Source organism: Manis javanica, chromosome 6 (assembly GCF_040802235.1).
Source record: "Manis javanica isolate MJ-LG chromosome 6, MJ_LKY, whole genome shotgun sequence".
Classification (NCBI taxonomy): Eukaryota; Metazoa; Chordata; class Mammalia; order Pholidota; family Manidae; genus Manis; species Manis javanica.
In genome coordinates, this window is record NC_133161.1 from 42,911,297 (window position 1) to 42,932,500 (window position 21,204).

At 36.2% G+C, this 21,204-nt stretch overlaps 1 protein-coding gene across 6 annotated transcripts in view; it reads right to left on the minus strand.

Moving 5' to 3' along the window:
* BBS9 (Bardet-Biedl syndrome 9) overlaps positions 1-21,204 on the minus strand; it is a 479,017-nt gene that overhangs the window by 336,713 nt on the left and 121,100 nt on the right. For all 6 annotated transcript variants that reach the window (XM_073238618.1, XM_073238620.1, XM_036990555.2 and 3 more), the window contains one exon: positions 4,247-4,421. In XM_073238618.1, coding sequence (XP_073094719.1) covers positions 4,247-4,421 — 175 coding nt within the window. The remainder of the gene's footprint in view (positions 1-4,246; positions 4,422-21,204) is intronic.

The window sequence follows — 21,204 nt, forward strand, 5'->3', positions numbered from 1 at the left end:
GCAGACACACAGGCCGATCGCGTTTCTGGCTTATGCTTCATCCTCAGCAGCCGGAACTGCCCCTCCAGTATCAGTTGTTGCCACGTGAGATTCTATTTGAAATTCCATTCAATTTCTTTCTGTCTGCTCCTGCCTTTATCAAACCAACCCACATCTGTGTCCTTGTGACCTTCACGGGGCCCTTTAAATTCTTCCTTCGAGTAGCAGACTGTATTTCCTTTTGTGCTTTCATTGCTTGAGCCTGAGGACAGAAGCAGAGCGTGGAGTGCTCCAGGACCTGGGGAGCGGGCTGCACCTCTCCTGGAGGAACTCGCAGTTGCCGAGTCTGTTTTCTTTGGAGCTTTCTTTGAACCCAGTGGGGTTTAAACCAGAGGGGCTGATGCCTCCGGCACCAGCAGGGCCTCCACCCTCACCTGTTCATCAGATCTCCACTCCTTCATTTCTGGGGCTGACGGCTCCACTCCATCCTTCACCTGCCCCTCGGCACCTGGCAGCCTGCACGCTCGTGCTGCTGCTTCTCCTCGTGTTGCTGCTTCTCATGCTGCTTCCTGTTGGGCTACCACAACATTCTTTACCATTTCCACAGAACCTCATAGTGATGCCATTTCAGTCATTAACAAATTTTTTTCCCTCCTCAGTGGCACCTCGCAGCTCACATTCTCGTGCTTCCTGCAGGAGGACATCTTTCTCCCTGTCTTGCCAATGGGTTTCAGCCCTGGGCAAGTTCGCTATGGATTCAGTGTGACCAAAGAAATTGACAGCAAAACGTTCTTGGGGTGAAAGGGTTATACCCAACTTTACTTCCAGGTGGCAGGTCAGTCCCTAGAATCCCATTCACTCAGAGTGAGTCTGCACGTAGCAAGCCAGTCTCTGCTTCTGGGCCCCTCCATCCAGCACAGCCATCCTCTGGGCCTCTGTCCTTGGTGCTGCCACCACTCCAGCCTCTGCTCTGCTCTCCTGCAGCCTTGTAGCCCTGCCACTGTGTCGTGCCCAGAGCGCTGGGCAGAGCTCTTTTTATAGAGTCAACAGCCATGTATTGCCCACAGGTGTGCAGTGAGCTAGTCAGCCAGGGCCAGGTGAGAATCCTGCCACAGGAACTCTCATTGTATCCACACTCCCTTACAGCTTTTCTCAATATTGTGAGGAAAAAACTTCCCACCATTCCCGCAGCCTCATGGGGACTCTGTTTCTCTAACTTATTTCCTATTTTGCTGAGGGCCAACTTTACTGCCTCAGGTCTTGCCTCAACCCCTCCCAGTCTTGGGGTGGGGCCCAGTACTCTAGGAGGCAAGCCATGTCGGACCACATGTCCCCATCCACAGGAACCGCCCACTGAAACACTCCTCCCATGAGGGCAGCCAGTTCTTTTCCTTTGTCAACAATGAATCCTGCCAGCTGTCACCAATTGTCTTGCCAATGAGTTTCAGTCCTGGGCAAGTTCACTATGGATTCAGTGAGACCAACATTCAGTGAGGAATGACAATGGAATGTTCTTGGTGTGAAAGGGTTTATACCCAGCTTTATTTCCACAGTGGCAGGTCAAGCACTAGAATCCCATCCACTCAGAGCGAGTCTGCATGCAGCAAGCGGTCTCTGCCTCTGGGCCTCTCTGCCCACCTCAGTCATCTCAGTCTTTGTCCTCGGTGCTGCCACCACTCCGGGCTCTGCTCTCCTGCAGCCTTGCGGCCCTGCAGTTGCATGGCCATGCCACCGTGTCGCCCAGAGCACTGGGCGGAGCTCTTTATATAGATAGCAATGTATTGCCCACACATGTGTAGTGAGCTAGCCAACCAGAGCCAGGTGAGAATCCTGGCCATAGGAGCCTTCACTTTATCCACAGGCAACAAAATTTATTCTGATTTAAAGAGATGTTTAAAAGGATAGATATCAAAAGGATCCCTCAAAGTCTAGATTAAAGGCAAGAAAACCAGAAGTCCAAATGAGAAGATAAAGGCCTGAGTACCAATAGGAAGCAAGGGCTGAGTAAGAAAGAAAATGGTGGAAAGGTCAGCATTTACTGACAGACTAACTGACCAATAAAAGAAAGAAAAAGAATAAAAGACGACCCAGAGTTTGGACAAACCTGGTCAAGAGAATTATGGTACCTAAGCCCCTCTTCCCCAAAATAGACCAACAATTCTCTCTTCAAAAGAAAAACAACATTCAAGGTATGTCCCTTGAATGTTGTTTCAAATTGTTATCACCTAGAGTATGTATTTGCAATGACAATTTCTAGGTCTTATCTCCAGATCTACTAAATCAAAATCTAAGATATTGGGAAATGGGAATCTGCAAGTGTGTATTTTATAACAAGCTGCCCAGGTGATTCTTATGCAAACTAAAGTTTGCAATCCACAACCTTCCCTAGTTCCCATTTGAACATAATTGCAGTTTTCAAGTAACTAAGTATCAATATTGAAAATGAATTATGTCTTAAAAGTCTTTTCTATTAACTGATTATAAATGGATATCATTAAGTTTCAAAAGAACAAACCTACAGTTTTCGTGCTTTCTCCCATCCTAAATTGCACCAGTGATTATCATTTAATCTTTTAAACTTCAAAGTGTATATAAAAACAACATACCATTTAACATTATAAACCCTCTTGACTGTCATCATTTCACAATAATCTCATATCCCATGCATCTATACCATTATAAAAGATCCACATAATAAACATAATGTGCATTTTTTAATCCTATGTGGAGATGAATTAACATATAGGTATGTTGGAGAATTACCACAATTTTAAAAATGTGCATTTCTGTGAGATTAACCCTAACATTAAGAAAACCTACACATTGCTTCCTCATCCAATCACTCCTGGATGCACATATTTCAAAGAGTAAGTCATGGAGCACTCAAACCTTTGCATCATGACCCCACTGCCAGTGCCACTACTTGGCACGAGCTGAGGCACCGAGCTGGGTGGAAAGCTGACAAGCAGAGCTCCTCAGTATGACTTAAGTTTTGGCAGACTTGAATGAACCATACAGATATTTTTCTCAACCTCTCAAAATAAACACAATATTTTATTTATTACCAATAGCAATGCCACAATTCATTCATCTCCTTTGGCCAAGAGCCATAAAAGTTATAGAAGGAATATGACATAATAATACACTATCTCCATCAATTAACTTCTCCTTAGTTACAAACATTTGCCTATTTTCAGAGTTTTGAATCTTCAAAGCCTGACAATAATTCACAAAGGATAGATTGCCACTTATGAAGGGAACACTGCACTAATTTGATAAACACATAATATTGAAACTTGTAGACAAAAATTTACAGTTGTTGCCTGACGAATTCATGTTTTCTTCCTGTCTTGGGAAAAATCACGTGACAAAAAATAATACCGAAAAGCTATAATGAAGTGTGCTTAGATGTTTAAAGTTCTAAATATTGCCATCAGTCAGATAACAATAAAGTCACTGAAGATACTGTAATCCTCCATGCCTATTTCTTTCCACAGCATGGATTTCTTTCTTTTTCCTGTTCTCCCTTCCAACAAAAAACACTCCCTCCAAAAACTCAATACTTTAGTTTTTATTAAAATTTATCCAGTAAAGGAGAAAAAGGTCTCTCTCAAATATAACTCACTAAAATCAATTAAGAATTTCTAGCAAAGAGCATAAACTGTTTTCATAGAGTCATTTTCATACTTCTACAAGGAATTGTTCTTTCAAAACCATTCATAGTAATACTTGTATTTTTGCCAGTACTCTTCTATGTCATGATAATTTAAAATTATTTCCTATATACATCTTTGTTTCTGTCTTTTTTCACTCAACAAAGTGTTTTACTATTTATAATTTATGTGTTTTATTATTTATGTTTTTTATTACTTAAAATTCATGGAACAGTCACAATAATTTTTTAGCATTTTCTATGGGTGGCAACTGGACCTATATTTAATCCTTTTAAACAAGCCTGTCAAAATAGCTATTACCATCCCCTATAAATCCCGGATAAGGAAGTGACCACCAAACAGCTGTGAGTAGTAAAATCAGGATTCCCATTCACGTCTGCCTCTCTCCAATCCCTCCTCTCAGCCTCTGCACAATACTGTCTTTCAAATATTTCATGATACATAAATGTATCCTCTAAGTCACCACAGTTATACTTTATCAAAGAAAGCAGTCTCATTTTCATTTGTAATATTCAAGCTCTTAAGGGAAAAGAATTAACCAGCAACATACGCACCAAATGTCCTGATTCAAAAGAATCAACATTCAAACTTACTTGTAACTTTCCACTTGTCGGCAAGAAGAAACAGTAATGAAGGAATCTGTACGGGAACTGTAAGCAAGAGGGCCAGGAAGAAGAGAACCAGGGAGAAATCTCCCAAAAGCATAGCTTTCCTGCTCAAACACCATCAGCATCCCATCCATAGACTGGATACAAATTAAATCTCGACCTAAAGAAGAATTAGAGGAAATTAGGTGACCTGTTCATAAATATGATGGTTTTCATTTCTTGTTATCTACCTACCACAAATATGTCACAGTTAATTTTCCCCCCTAGGTGTAAAATTAGCAGTTTAACCTGTAAATTAAAAATCGATGAAACTATCAGATTATGGTAAATAAGCATATATACATTTCATAATTTTTAAATTCTTAAGATGTCTGTAATTTTATATACACTTACTTTCATTTACTGTATGCTAAAATCCCTAGCTCAAAATAATCCCTTCCTGAGAAAAATCATGACTCTTTGTAAGATGTTATTTTTTATTTTTTCCAAAATCAGAAATATAACAAAAACTGTCCAGCACAAAGCTACTTCTCTTCTTCACAGTATGTCAGCATCATAATTTCAAATGACTTAGCCATCCATTAAACATAGCAGACCACATCCGTAGACATGTATTAGGCAAATCAGTGGTAAGCTCTGTTGGGAGTGAAAAATACTAATACTGAAAATTACTAATCACAGCTTGCCCTAAACTACAGATTCATTTTAAAGGGCCTTCTACTTCTACTGTCTACTTCTACTATTAACTACAAAATTCACCGGTCATAAAATATGCTGAATGATGATAATGATGACGATTTCTATGATACAGTACAGTGTCCCTAATCTGAGAAAGATCTAGTGGCTATAAATTTTCATATTCTACTAGTATGATTAGTGTATCCGATATGTATTATGTAAGAACCATGTCAGAGAAAAAGTAAGCTACTCATTAAGGGAATAAACAAAAGGTCAATCCTCTAATTTATTTGTCATCTCTAACCCATATTCTTCCATATCACAGATGTCAGTGCCAGTACACTATACTTAAATTTTGAAGTTTAAAGAATACTTCACTCAAAAATAAATATGCCAAAGGAGTTTTTTAAAAAAGAAAATGAACAGATTTTGGGGGTGCTTATTACTGCAACATACTGTACCCCTCATACTCCATCACACTTCATCTCAATTGATTCAATAGGTTTATACCCTAAAATAGACTGACAGGTGTTTCAGGTCGAATATTGTCTTACCATATGAATGTTCATTAAACAGACACCTGAGCCTCTCTGAGACCTCTTCAGAAAGAAAAGGATTATTTATATTAATGTTTGTTTTAAGAGTATTTTCTCAATGATCAGATCCTTTTATAATGAATGGTAGGTTTTGTAGTCACTGTTTTAAGTTTTTTTTTAAGCTAATCTTCCCTATGCTTACTAAAGGCTTCACAACGGTATGAATTTATATATGCTGTGTGTGCATGCTATAAAAGTATATTCACAGAGACATATTCAGAGTACCTCATCTATCTAGAAATTAACTATTTAGCAATCCCACCTGTCTGCACCTAGCAAAATGTAAAAATATAAAAATGCCTCTAAATAGTCTAAATAGATGCTGCAAAGTTTTTATAGTGAAAATCATGCCAACTTTTTATGGGAATGGTTCCCAGCTCTCATTGAAAGCATCAATTTCTATTTTAAATATGGCTCTAACAATCGTAGTTCTCATAAATAAGTAACTGATATTCTGGGTGCTTCAGTCTCCTCATTTGCAAAATGCATGTATTTGTATAAGAGCTCCAAAGCTAGAAATAAGATGTAAAAGTCTCTGTATAGTACACATAAAACACACAATAAATTGTAGAATTATTATGACAGTAATTGCTACCTGTTTCCCTAACCCAAAGAAAATGACAAATTAGAAAACATATGAAGACAGTGACAGCTCTGAGCAGTGACAGCTATGCCCTAACAAAAAAGATGACAGAACATCTATAAAATACATCTATGAAAAATATTAAATAACTCAAAAAAGAATAACAGTCTGGGCTCAGGGTAGGGGTGTACACTAGCCCTATATATCTCAAAATGAGAAATGTCATATTGTAATGTATTAGGAGTTATTAAATGAATTTAATAATTTGATATAGCTCTCATTTGCAAAAAAAACTTGTAGCAGAGATGCTAACTGCTTCCCCTTAAATAGTCATTCTTTCTTCTCGTACTTGAGTTAACACTAGACACACGGCCATCCAAAATGAAACCTGTATTTCCAGGCCTCTATTACAGATATATCATATAATTATATTCTTGCTAATGAGAAGGGAGCAGAGATGATATGTACAACATCCAGACACGCCCTTAAAAGGACTGGGTATGCACTCCCCTGCTTTCTTCCCATCATGATGGTACGACTGGAACAGCTGTCTTAGGCTCAGAAATAGTAGCCACATATTGAGGACAAAAGAGCCCCCCTACTGACCCTGGGCCATTTTGTCTCCAGGTGGTTACATATGATGGATATAAACATCTTCCTCATTAAGGCATCATTAAATTGGGTCTTTCTTAAAGCAATGAAACCTGTATCTTAAATAACACAGAACTTATCTGAGCCTAAAGATCCATCCAGAGTTGCTGACTCTTAAATTTAGTTTCATTTGATTGGATCCTGGTACCAAAAAAACAACCAGGTATGGAAGACTTTAGGACAACTGGGGAAACTGGAATATGACTGCATGTCAGATAACATTAGAAATTATTGTTAATTTTCTTACATGTGATCATGGTACTGTGATTACCTAAGAGAATGTTCTTATTGGGAGAATATTTATGGATTAAGTGGCACAAGATCTCTAACTTTCAAATGACTCATCAAAAAAATGTGTGTATATATATATTAATAACTGTTGACTCTAGATGGTAGAAATATAGGTGCTCATGTTACTTTTTCAGATATTTAAAATTTTCACAATAAAAATATAGACAAATGAAATGAAGTGTTTAGAAATATGCCTTCTGTATACAAACTCATTTTTTCAACAATCAAGGAGGAAAATGAGCATTAGTGAACTGAGTAGTACCTAGAAGAGAACAAATTTAATTTTAATAAGTCAAAAACCTGAGAGACAGATGAAACCCAATTAACGAAACACTTGTGCAATGACTTTGACATATGGGGGAGGGTATTGCTTTAACTAAAATATACCCTTGACATCTGTATTATTGAAGAGTGTGAGGTTAGAGCATGTGTACTTCTAAGCAGAAGTACCAATAAAAGCTTAGTTCATTTCAGTATTTTGCATATCACAGAACAACAAATCTTTAGTCTCCCAAAGACCTTAAAAAAGTGGTCCTCAAACTGTAGTTCCCAGTCTGGTCACAGGGATGCTAGTACAGCATGGAGAATATGCCAGTGATTCTGTAACATCTTTCTATGTTGGCAGATAGTAACTGCACTAATTGGGGTGAGGGGTGTGATAATGTGGGTAACTGGTGAACCACTGCATTGTATACTTGAAACTAATATAAGATTATATATCAACTATACTTCAACTTAAAAAAAAATTATATATCCCAGACTATCAGCAACAGCCATCCAGGAACTTCTTGGAAATGCAAATTATGAGGTCCCATTCTAGAACTATTGAAACTGAAACTCTGGTGTTAGTGCCTGGCAATTCTGGGTTTTAACAAACCCTAACGGCTATCTGATGCATGCTTAAGTTTGAGAACCACTGCCTTAACATGGTATGACAGAGAGCTGGGGCTTGAAGAAAACTTGAGCCCCAAGGAAAACTTGCCTCCTTAGCATGATAAATGAAATCTTATTTCCTGAAGCTCTAGCAATATAAAAGAGAGTACTTAATATACTATCATGTCCATGTGATCTTCATCTAAAATCAGTTAATCTGAATTTAAGTCCAGCTCCACCTATTTTAGCTGTGAATGTGGAATCAAGTTACTTTATCTGAAAGATTATGTACCTATCTTAGCTAGTTGTTGTGAATAGTAAATGAAGTAATGTATGGAAGCTAGATCCAGCAGGTGGTAAATAATCTACCACATTATTATTTTATAATTATTTTCTAAGTCTTACACTACATGTATTAATGTTTAAGTATTTCCTTATTCCTACATACATCATGATGGCTCATTCTTCCCCACTCTGGCTTATACTACTACCTTCCCAAAGAAACTATTGATCATTTGCTAGCTGGTCCTGGTCACCCATTCCCCTCTCCTTCCATGTTTAGCCATAAAGTTCAAGTGAGACTGACATCACTCTAAGCTTCAAGGCAGGCCAGGACTTAAATAAACCAATTAGTAACTCACTAACTACAGTAATTGGAAAGGAGGATAGGGTGTGGATTGCAGAGGCCATTTGGTTTTTACAAAAACACAGTTAAGAGGGGGCCATGGAAGACTCTGTTTGAACCAGTGCATCAAGCCTCACTTGGTGCCAAACGTACCTGTGAACTTTGCGGGCAATAAATTATCATAAATACCGAAGGTCTCTGTCCCTGAATCAAATGAATCAACCAAACTATCGTCTGAGAGACATCACAGGTTAAGACCCATGTCTTCTGTTTCCTCCTCAATCATCCTCCATCTGTGATCCCACAGAGCCCAACTCTTACCTCCATCTACAACTAATCATTGATTGAAATGGTCTGTTTGTATGTCTCTCATTCACCCAAAAATAAACTCAAGAACCATTTTCCTCATCTTTGTAAATCCAACAATATAAAATTCTGGGCACATTGGAGATACACTAATAAATGTCTGTTAAGCTGAAGTAAGCACAGCAAAGTAATTTATGCATCTACAAAGATATTTCATGCAAATAATAAGGAGAAAAAAGCAGGAATAGCAGTACTTAGAGCAGACAAAACAGACTTCAAAATGAAGAAAGTATGAAGGGACAAAGAAGGACATTACATAATGATAAAGGGATCAGTCCAACAAGAGGATATAACCATTATAAATATCTATGCACCCAACATAGGTGCACCTAAATATGTAAAACAAATACTAACAGAAATAAAGGGGGAAATAGACTAGAACTCATTTATTTTAGGAGACCTTAACACACCACTCACATTAATACACAGATCAATAAGACAGAAAATAAATAAGGAAACAGAGGCACTGAACAACATATTAAATTAGATAGACTTAACAGGTATCTACAGAACATTCCAAGCAAAAGCAGCAGGATTTCTAAAGTGCACATGGAACATTCTCCAAGACAGTTCACATACTAGTCCACAAGAAGAGCCTCAATAAATTCAAATAGGTTCAAATTGTATCAAGCAACTTCTCAAATCACAATGGTACAAACTAGAAATAAATTACACAAAGAAAACAAAAAAGCCCACAAACACGTGGAGGCTAAACAACATGCTACTAAATAATTAATGGATCAATGACCATATTAAAATGGAAATCAAGCAATACATGGAGACAAATGAAAACAAAAATTCAATAGCTTAAATTTTGTGGGACATTGCAAAAGTGGTTCTAAGAGGGAAGTACACAACAATACAGGCTTACCTCAAGAAATAAGAACAATCCTAAACAAACAATCTAAAACCACAATTTAAAAAATTAGAAAAAGAAGAACAAATGAAGCCCAAAGTCAATAGAAGGAGGGACATAATAAAGATCAGCATAGAAATAAGTAAAATAGAAAAAAATAAAATAGAAAAAAAAATCAATGAAACCAGGAGCTGGCTCTTTGAGAAAATAAACAAAATAGATGAACCCCTAGGCAGACATACCAAGAAAAAAGGAGAGTGTATACAAATGAACAAAATCAGAAACAAAGAAGGAATAATCACAAGACACCACATAAATACAAAAAATTATTACAGAATACTATGAAAAATTATATTCTAATAAACTGGACAACATAGAAGAAATGGACAACTTTCGGGAAATATACAAACTTCCAAGATTAACACAAGAAGAAACAGAAAATCTGAACAGACCAATTACCAGCAATGAAATTGAATTGGTAATCAAAAAACTACCTAAAAACAAAACTCCAGGCACAAATGGTTTCACAGCTGAATTCTACCAAACACTTAAAAAACAGATAATACCCATCCTTCTTAAAGTTTTCCAAAAAGTAGAAGAGGAGGGAATACTTCCAAACTTACTCTATGGAGCCAGCATCACTCTAATACCAAAACCAGACAAAGACACCACAAAAGGAAATTACAGACCAATATCCCTAATGAATATAGATGCAAAAATCCTGAACAAAGTATTAGTAAACTGAATTCAAAAATACGTCAAAAAGATCATCCAACATGACCAAGTGGGATTTATTCCAGGGATGCAAGAATGGTACAACATTCAAAAATCCATCAATATCATATATCACATTAACAAAAAGAAGGATAAGAACCACATGATCATCTCACAGATGCTGAAAAAGCATTTGACAAAATTCAACATCCATTCATGATAAAAAACCTCAACAAAATGGGTATAGAGGATACGTACCTCAACATAATAAAGGCCATATATGACAAACCCACAGTCAACATCATACATAATAGTGAAAAGCTGAAAGCTTTTCCTCTAAGATTGGAACCAAGACAAAGATGCCCACTCTCACCACTTTTATTCAAAGTACTGGAGTATTTTGTATACTGGAGTATACTGTATAGGATATAGTATTTTATAGTACTGGAGGTCCTAGCCACAGTAGTCAGACAAAATAAAGAGATAAAAGGAAGACATTAAACAGTCACTCCTTGTAGATGACATGATATTATGTGTAGAAAACCCTAAAGACTCCATCAAAATATTTTAGAACTAATAACTGAATTTAGCAATGTTGCAGGATACAAAATTAATACACAGAAATCTGTTGTGTTCCTATATACTAACAACAAACTAGCAGAAGAGAAATCAGGAAAATAATTCCATTTATACCTGCATCAAAAAGAATAAAATACCTAGGAATTAACCTAACCAAGGAGGTGAAAGGCCTATACCCTAAAAACTATTAAGACATTCATGAGAGAAATTAAAGAAGACACAAATAAATGGAAATCTATCCCATGCTCATGGATAGCCAGAATTGGTATTGTCAAAATGGCCATCTGGCCCAAAGCAATTTACAGATTCAGTATAATCCCTATCAAAATACCAATGGCATTTTTCAATGAACTAGAGCAAATAATCCTAACATTCATATGGAACTACAAAAGACCCTGAATAGCCAAAGCAATCCTGAGAAAGAAGAACAAGCTGAGAGGATTATGCTCACTGACTTCAAATACACTACAAAGCTATAGTAATTAAAACAGTATGGTGCTGGCACAGAAACAGACCCATAGTTCAGTGGAACAAAAGAGAGAGCCGCTCACTGACTTCAAGTACACTACAATGCTATAGTAATTAAAACAGTATGGTGCTGGCACAGAAACAGACCCATAGTTCAGTGGAACAAAAGAGAGAGCCCAGATATAAACCCATGCATATAGGGTCAATTAATATATGATAAAGGAGTCATGAATATACAATGAGGAAAAGACAGTCTCTTCAACAACTGGGGTTGGGAGAACTGGACAGCTACGTACAAGAGAATGAAATTGGATTACTGTCTAACTCCACACACAAAATTAAACTTAAAATAGATCTAAGACCTCAACATAAGAAATGAAACCATAAAATTCTTAGAAGAAAATATAGGTAAAAATCTCTTGAACATAAGCATGACAATTTTTTTCCGGACACATCTTGGGCAACAGAAACAAAATAAAAATTGAACAAGTGGGACTATATCAAACTAAAATCTTCTGTACAGCAAAGGATATCATCAGCAGAACAAAAAGGCAACCTACAGCATGGGAGAAAGTATTTGTAAATAATTTATCCAATAAGGGGTTACATGCAAAATACATAAAAAATGCATACACCTCCAGACCAAAAAAAAAACAAATAACCCCATTAAAAAATGGGTGGAGAACCTGAAACAGAGATTTTTCCAAAGAAGAAATACAGATGGCCAACAAGCACACAAAAAGATGTTCTACATCACTAATCACCAGGGAAATGCAAGTCAAAACCACAAAGAGATATCACCTCACACCAGCTAGGATGGCCAGAATACAAGAAATGACAGTGTTTGCGAGGACGTGGAGAAAAAGGAACCCTCCTACACTGTTGGTGGGAATGTTAATTGGTGCACCCATTGTGGAAGGCAGTATGTAGTTCCTCAAAAAACTAAAAACAGAAATACGATATGACCCAGTAATTCCACTTCTAAGAATTTACCCAAAGAAAACAAAATCCCTGATTCAAAAAGATATATGCACCCCTATGTTTATTGCTGCATTATTTACAATAGCCAAGTTATGGAAACCACAAAAGTGTCCATCAACAGATGAATGGATAAAGAAGATGTAGTATATACACAATGGAATATTATTCAGCCATTAAAAATGAAATGGCTCGCCAGAATTAATATTGTCAAAATGGCCATTTGCAACAACATGGATGGAGCTAGAGCATATTAAGTGAGCCAGGTAGAGAAAAACAAATACCATATGATTTCACTTATATGTGGAATCTAAAAGCAACCCAAAACAAAATGAACAAAACAGCAGTAGTACACACTGAGAAGCACAAAATAGCACTCGTACACACTGAGAAGGGACTGGTGGTTACTATGGGAGAGGGATTGGGAAGGATGGGTGAGAAGGATAAAGGGGCACAAAAATTTTCAATCACAGCATAAGCTGGTCACAGGGATGGTAGTACAGCATGGAGAACATAGCCAAAAATTCTATAACATCTTCCTATGTTGACAGATAGTAAATGCACTAGTGGGGATGAGGATTTAATAATATAGGTAACTGTTGAACCATTGTGCTGTATACTTGAAACCAATAAAATATTGTATAACGATACTTCAATTAAAAAAAGAATATATATCAACAATACTTCAATTTTTTTTAAGTGAATTGCAAAAAAGAAAAGAAAGATTCAGAAGACTGATGAGCAAGCAGATGGGTGATGGACCTGGAAACCATGTCACACAGAATTCTTGGATGAAACTGGAGTATTTAACCTGGAGATAAGTCAAAGGGACATGATGGCTCACTGTCTTCAATTATTAGAAGAATTATTATTAAAACTACCATCAGTATTTACCATGAAAGGGTGAAAATGACAGAAAGAGAAGTTAGAGCCCAAGTTAAAGCAGGAATGTAATTGCTCAGAGCCGACAGGTGGTTAACTAGGGAGATTAGGGTTTCCTATCACCAAAGGTGTCCATATCCCTGATGGTGGACTACATAGAGTACATTGCAGGAACAAGAGCATGACTGTGAATGATCTAAATAGATAATCTAAAAGCAGCTTTCCTTGAAGAGCTAACATTCTAATTTAAAGTTCTTACAGTATAATTTGCTAAGAAGCTGTAAGAAGACTCAACTGCCCCCCTATATTGTGTCTTTCCAATATTAGGGATCTTTTTTCCCTCGAGTTCTCTTGCCCACTCAGAAGAGCTGTTACTTAGAAATACTATAAGATTTTCTTTGCAGTCTTTCTCTGTGCTGCAATGTGGGAGCAAATGGAAAATCATCCAATAATTTTTAGTTGATTGAAAACCTAAAACAGAAGAGTCAGGCTGCCAAAAACAGACTTAAGAATTAGTTATGCCTTGCAAAGAATGAAAAAATAACAAGATAGGACACCAGTATGTGATCATTCAATCATGAGGAACAATGAGACTATCCAAACAGTGTACTGAAAACCTGGGGCAATTAAAAATTGACTTGTTATTCATCAAATAAATGTGCAAGGAAAGATGAAAATCTGAATAAAATTTAATTTCTAAATAGTCTTCTACAACAATCCCATTCTTCCTGAACTTGGGACCCCTAATCTCAAAAACTATGTTTTCTACCCATCTCTCAAAAACACTCTAGAACAACTTTTTAGCACCAACTTATCTGAAGCTAATTTCTTAACACAACTTTTGGTAGGAGTCTTCAGATGAGTGGAAGTATGCAGTGATAACATAGAAAATCTGAAATATCAAATAATTTTAATAAACTCTTGAGCACTGTTTTTCCTGAAAAACAATTATTCATCTTCAGCTCAGATTGGCTGAGATCTTGTTCTATGTGTTTCACATACTGCATTTGAAATATGTGAATAATGCTTTATTTATTACAATCCTGGCTGGTGACGTTTAGAAAAATGTAGGGAACAATCCAAAACATTACTCAAAAATAAATAAATAAATCCTTCAAATCACTGTTTTGGAAGCCACTACAGAATACATACCAAAGGCTCCCCTTACAGATAATGGGAATAGAAAGAATAGTCCAAGAAGCAGTAGAAGTTTTGCAGCTCTGAAGGAACAGAGCCAGAAGAAAGCCTTGATAAAAACAAGGGGATTTCAAGAGCTATTTAAATGACCTAGCCATAAACCACACTCAAGAGTCCTTCCGACATGCTCAGTACTATGTAAGGAGTTGTAAGAAACAGAGAACAGCAGCAGCAATAACCACAGCTACCATTTGCTGAATACCTGTTACATTCCCACCTTGATGCTAAACGTTTACCCAGCACATTAGCTGTAAATATTAGTATCTCTAAAAGGTGGACAATAGTCCCATTTTACACGTGAGACAAACCCCCAGTTTGTCTTGAACAATTTATATAATGCCACAGAGTTAGAAAATGAGAGCTCATACTCAAGTCAAAATCTATCTGGCTCCATTATACCAAGCAGGTCCATTGTTAATAATAACATAAGTTAACATAGAAGACCTAAGTGATGTGAAACAGACTAAATACTATCGAAAATCAAAGAGCTTCATTATAGTGAAATTCCTGGGAAAAGTTTCATTAAAAAGGTAGGATATATCCTAGACTGAGAAGGATAGGTAGAATGAATACAGGTCAAAGGTAGAAGGAGAGGAAATTTCTGGGAAAGAAAAGGAACATATTAGAAAAAGATGTGGAGGCAGTTAGACTTGATCCAGTGTAATGGATCAAGTTGTACAAACAGGGAATGAAATGTAAAAACGACAGATTGACAAAGATGATGATATCTTAACAATGCTTCCTCAAAAATCATGCCTAAACTGTACAGAGAAAAATATAATATCTTTTAAAGTTGAAATAATTGAGGTTAAAGATTTCATCAGAATTTAAAATTTTAGGTGTTTATCCCATTGATCTTAAACATGAAGAGAGAAAAGAACTGCTGTGATTTGAAATATTATTTGCAAGATCTGGGAACAGTGGAGAAAGGGCTTACCAAAACCATTTTGAAAGGATTTTGAAAATCACTACTTTTCATTTCAAAGGCAATGAAAATTTTTTGTGCCTGTGGGAATAGAGGGTGGAGGCAGGAAAGTTCCATTATGGCACTCTCATGAAATGAATATTTATTAAATAGTGTGTCCCATTTCCTGATGTTAAAACTATCATGTTGTCAAAGCTTTAACATGATGCATAAACTGGTAATCAACTATATGTTGATTGCTGTATTAACAGTTTTCTCTACTAAAGTATAATTTATTCACTAAAATGGTGTGTGGCTGTGTGTGTGTGTGTGTGTGTGTGTGTGTGTGTGTGTGTGTGTGTGTGTCTGTGTCTGTGTCTGTGTCTGTGTCTGTGTCTGTGTCCCCATGTCCAGAAGTTCTTTCTACCATGCAGGACCCAGAGCATTTTCTATCATTCCTGATACGGCAAACCAGGGCCCCATGGAAGGCAGTCCTGAATACCATCTCCTCCATTTTTCAGCTGTCTTTTTCTTCCTGTGGAATCTATGCAGCACAGTAAGTGGAATGGCATATATGAAAAAAGACTACCATTACTCAGCATGCTACATGTTTTCTGAATCCCTCTATGCTTGTATTTCTTTTACACATTGAGTAAAAATACAAGTGAAGAAATGCAAACGTGACCTGTGGCCAAGCATATATTGCAGTTCAGGGTGCAGCTGTCAAAAAAACTTGGTCTTTCTCCAACTCTGAAAAATACATGAAAAACAGCTGTACAGGTAGTCAAAAAGGCAGACAGGAAACATCAAGAGACTGATACATAAGAACAGAAGAGTCCAAAAGTCTGTGGAACTTCCGCTCATTTTACACACAAATGGAAAAAATTTTTGTTGTTGTTACAGAAAAACTGAAACACTAACTCATTAATCTTTATTGCAAACCTAACTCAAAAATGATACAATAAGTTAGCTATGAACAAGGACATAGAAATGTTCAAAGCAGGATTTCAACAGATACTGACTTAAAAACAAATGGTAGATGGATTTCTAGAGTTGGCAGGAATATGAATTTGCCATTAAACATCATTTTGTACTTTTTCACTCATATCATCATAAAAGTAAAACTACCATCATTTTTTGAGATACATGCTACTATGTAGCTATGCTTAATAATTAATAATTGGTAATTAATTAAATGAAAGAATAGTTAGCTTCTTATTACTCTCTCCCTCAATCTTTTTTATTTGAGCATTCTACAAGTAACTAGTGCCTGATAATATAATGCAAAATTCAAGCAAATTCTACATTTAAAATCTTAATTACAAATAAATAAAATTTAAAGCCATAAGCAACCAAAGGAAATCAACAAATAGAGTATATGTGTTGATCTAAATAGCTAATATTTTTAAATAAGTACTAGGGGAAAATTACACAAATTCTCAACTATTATTCAAGTGTTAACCCCCAATAAATAAATTCATGAGGCTAATTATTTTAAGACTCAAAAAAATAAAAATTGGGTCTACATACTAACTCTTCCTATGAACTTGCCTTTTGACATTTTAATGTGCCTCATTTTAATAGGAACTGTAATAGGATTATAAAGACCACTAGTGTGTGTTCTGCCAAGCTATTTATCACAATTTTCTGCCTAAACTGTGAACAAGGTTAATAACATATTGTAAAGAAATTACAACCATTCGTTAAATTGGCTTTATTTGGGATGGATTCAATATGAATGTGATGTTAGAATTTAAAAGAAAGTCTTAAACATTTATTATCACTTGTACCCACAACATATTGGGTGAATTACTTCATCAGTTGTAATGATCACAAAAGGTTTGATAACATGGTCCAGAACTCACACTCATTCAACAAATCCCACAAACATTCACTGTACACCTAGTATGAGCTAGGAGAAACATAGTTGCTTCAGAAGACAAGTTCAGAGACATGAACTTCAGGAAGTTCAGTGAGTATGGTAGTTAAATAGTTAATACTACAACAGTGTAAGGAGGCATTTAAAATAGCTTAAAAAGCAATGGGCACATGATTAACAGTGTCTGGAAGAATCAAGAAAAGCTTCCGAACAGAGATAACACTCAGGTCTTGCAGGTTGAGAAAGAGTCTACCAGACCAGAAGCAAAAGCAGAGCGCACACTGTGCATAGAGACGTGGGTTATGAGAGAGCTGTGTTTGGGAAGGGGCGAGATCAGGGACCTCTGGTTGAGTGGCAGGAGACACTGCTGATGATGGAAGGTGGCAGGCATGCTCATCAGAAATGATGACAAAGTCACAACTTCAGACCAGATTTGCTGATCTTCACATTTTCACCCTGAAAGCTCTATCAGTTTCCTCATCTGTAAAGCAGTGGTAATCAGAGATTGCATGATGCTGCTGTAGAGATAAAATATAATAAAAATACCTACTGCATGGTACTTGGTAAAAGCTTTTGATAAATGCTAAGTAACTGGTATTGGATTACCCTATTCCTTATAGACCAAACAGGTGAAAAAAATAGAGGGGAAAAAAGGCTTCAAAGCAAAATGATAAAATTTAATGTGAGGACACACATACAATGAGAAATTCATACTTTTTGCCAAAACAAAGAGTTTTGAAGACCTTAAGAACTATGGAAATTCTTTCAAAACTTAGGTCTGCATGAACTGCTGGTTATTCAAGATAACTTTCTGCCTATTTTAAGTTGACTTTCCTCAAAACAGCAATTTCCCTAACATGGTATCTATTGAAATCTCTAAAGAAGTATGTTGTGAGTGTGCCGGAAAGCCCTGTGCAGGAATGAGCTGTCTCTGCCTCCACACCCTCCCCTCAACACACCTATATCCATATTCTTTCCCTGCTTTAAATGATGTTTTTGCAGGTTGTCCCCACGCTAAGTGACATAAGAAAGACAAGAGAGATAATGTCCTACAGAAGAGTCCATTAATTATTAGCATTTCTTTCTGCTCCCTCATCTAAATTCTTAGAGGAAGAGTATAATGTTGAGAGCATTAAAAAAAGGTTTTTTTAAATAACTAGCTTCAAAGTGAGGTAAGTTTCTCAAGGTAATAACCAATCATGATAAGAAACCCAGAGAAACCCCCCAAAAAATTTAAAAAACAGAAAAAAAAATTAAATACCTCTTAATTTTGTACAAGTATTCTTCATTTGCAATATTATCAGTCCCTGCTGACAAATAGTAACTGCACTAGTGGGGGTGAGGATTTACTAATATGGGAAACTGTTGAACCACTGTGTTGTATACTTGAAACCAATATAAGATTGTATATCAATGATACTTCAAAAAAAATTGTACCAGGAAAAAAATTAATTAATTAAGATAAAAATATATTATCAGTCCCATAAAGCAATAACTCCAAAAGCTAAGTATTTGCTTTTTATATATTGTTAACTTCCTTAACCCTAAAACCATAAGTGTATCAAAAGAAGGAACAAGAAAAAACTATAGTCTACACTGAACTCACTGTAATCAGTTAAATTAAGTTGTGAAAAAAATGACTAAAGCCAGAAAATTCTCAACTGAGGTTCAACTTCTTCTGAACTTATACAGTTTTAAAACATAAATCAAAATGAATTAGGAATAATAACAAAAATGATTTTAAACTTCTTGATCTGCCAATTCTTATCACAAAGTTCAAAGTGCCACATAACACTGTTTGATCTATTTCTTTGGATTCTTCTACAAGAAGCCGATAAAAATACCTTACCTTTAATAAAAGTCATAAAAACAAATATAACAATCATCTTAATATACAGATGTAATCATCAACCCACACAGAAACTTCAAAGGTACTCCAGTGTCTCCAAAAACAAGTACAAATGAATAAGCAGTATAGCCAAAGACTCATTAATGTGTTTGCTAAATGAACTTTGACTACTCCTTCTCATCCTGTCCCAACCACCAAACACTGCAGGTAACATGAGCCTGCCCTAAATGCCCTTTTGCATGTGTTAGTCTAGTTCAATTCACCTCAGGTGCCATGCCCCTATCTGAACCTCACAAAATCCTTCTACAAGTCCTTAATCCCCAGGATCCAACCCCATCACTTCAAAGCTTTTTCCCATCTCCTTTAAGCATACAAAACCCATTCTCCCTCTATTCTTTCTTATCATTCTGCATCACTCCCTATTAGTAATGACAATACTTTTCCTGGTGATGCAGCTAAATTTGTCATCTCTCTCTCCCCTCCCCAACTTTTCAGTGTCCAGTTCACAGCACTGAATACAGTCCCTTACATGTTGATGCTCAAAAAATATCTGTTCATATCAACTGAACCCTCATGAAAGTAAGAAAAATATGTCAAATTATAATACTGGCTACCAGGATGCTAATGATCATCAGGTGCACCAAGATATTTGACAATATCACCATATTCATGTGAAAACCCCTTGAGATCTGGCATCATGCTTTATTCACAACACCCTCCCACTCCCAAAAGTCCCTATTATATAGCTAAGCTCAAGAAATATTTGTTGAATAAATATCATCAAAGTAAAAATTGTATGGTAAAGGACCTGGAAGAATTAGTTTTAATGTGACACTTAAGAAATTGGAATTCTAAATTATTTTAGTGTGTAGTACTATGTGAAAAAACAAAGTATTCACTGTATGTCCAACATTAGATACATTAAGAAATATTAAGGAGAGAGGGAAAAAGTTAAGGATAACTCTGCTCTTAAGGAAAGACGGAGCCTAATGGAACACACAGGAAATAAAGGTGGTGTAGGAGACGAATCCAAAAGGAAAATATATAAATGTGTGGGGAGATCACTCAACCATGAAGAATAAATTGTGAAAGCCCAAAGGAGATAGCAAAGGAGTAGAATAATTTTTAGATCCATCAGTATTTCTTAAAAATCTCACTTCAAAACACACATAGATTAAACCTTAAAGCTCTATTAATTATGAAAGCCCTGGATACAAAGTCTTTTTCTGGGCAAAATAGAATAAGGGATTATAACCAGAGGAAAAGTACCCCCAAAAGGGAACTGAATAGGATGATCTTTGATGGTTCCCCATCCCAGAGCAGGATGGTATATTATAAAAGAACAAATAAAGCAAAAATGGGGAAAGTATCAAATGGAGATTAAAGTATTAATATGTAGTAGAAAGAACAATGATTTTGAATCAGAAAAATAAGATAACAAGATATCCTAGATATGTGACTTTGATTACTTTGTCTAATTTCATTCAGTCTGTTTCCTCAAATGCAAAATAAACCTTGTCACAACTTCTAAACTCTATTGGCTTGCTGTGAAGAGTAAAGAAGGGAACATACTCAAACTACCCAGTTTAGTACCTGGAACAGGGTAGGAATGTTCATTAATCTTAATCCCAAACGTAGCACGCTTAAAAAAATAATCAAACCAATTCCCCCCAGTATCTACACTTATCTGTATATTGGATATCAGAGAGTTTAGTCATTAAGTCTCACTCTAGGTAAAAAGGGGTAGAAAACATGTCAAGGGAAAGTTAGGACTAAAGGTGACCAAGAAGTTAAGAAACAGATCAGTTCAGAAATTTCAATCTTTATTTGCTAAAGTACTTTGCCAAAACAGTGATTCTCAAGCTCTTCATTTTCACTAATCTATAACATTGCACAGAAACTATTGGGGAACATCATAGGGTTGTCAACCCTGTGAACTGCCCAAACAGAAGATATTTTCAAAGACAGAGAAAC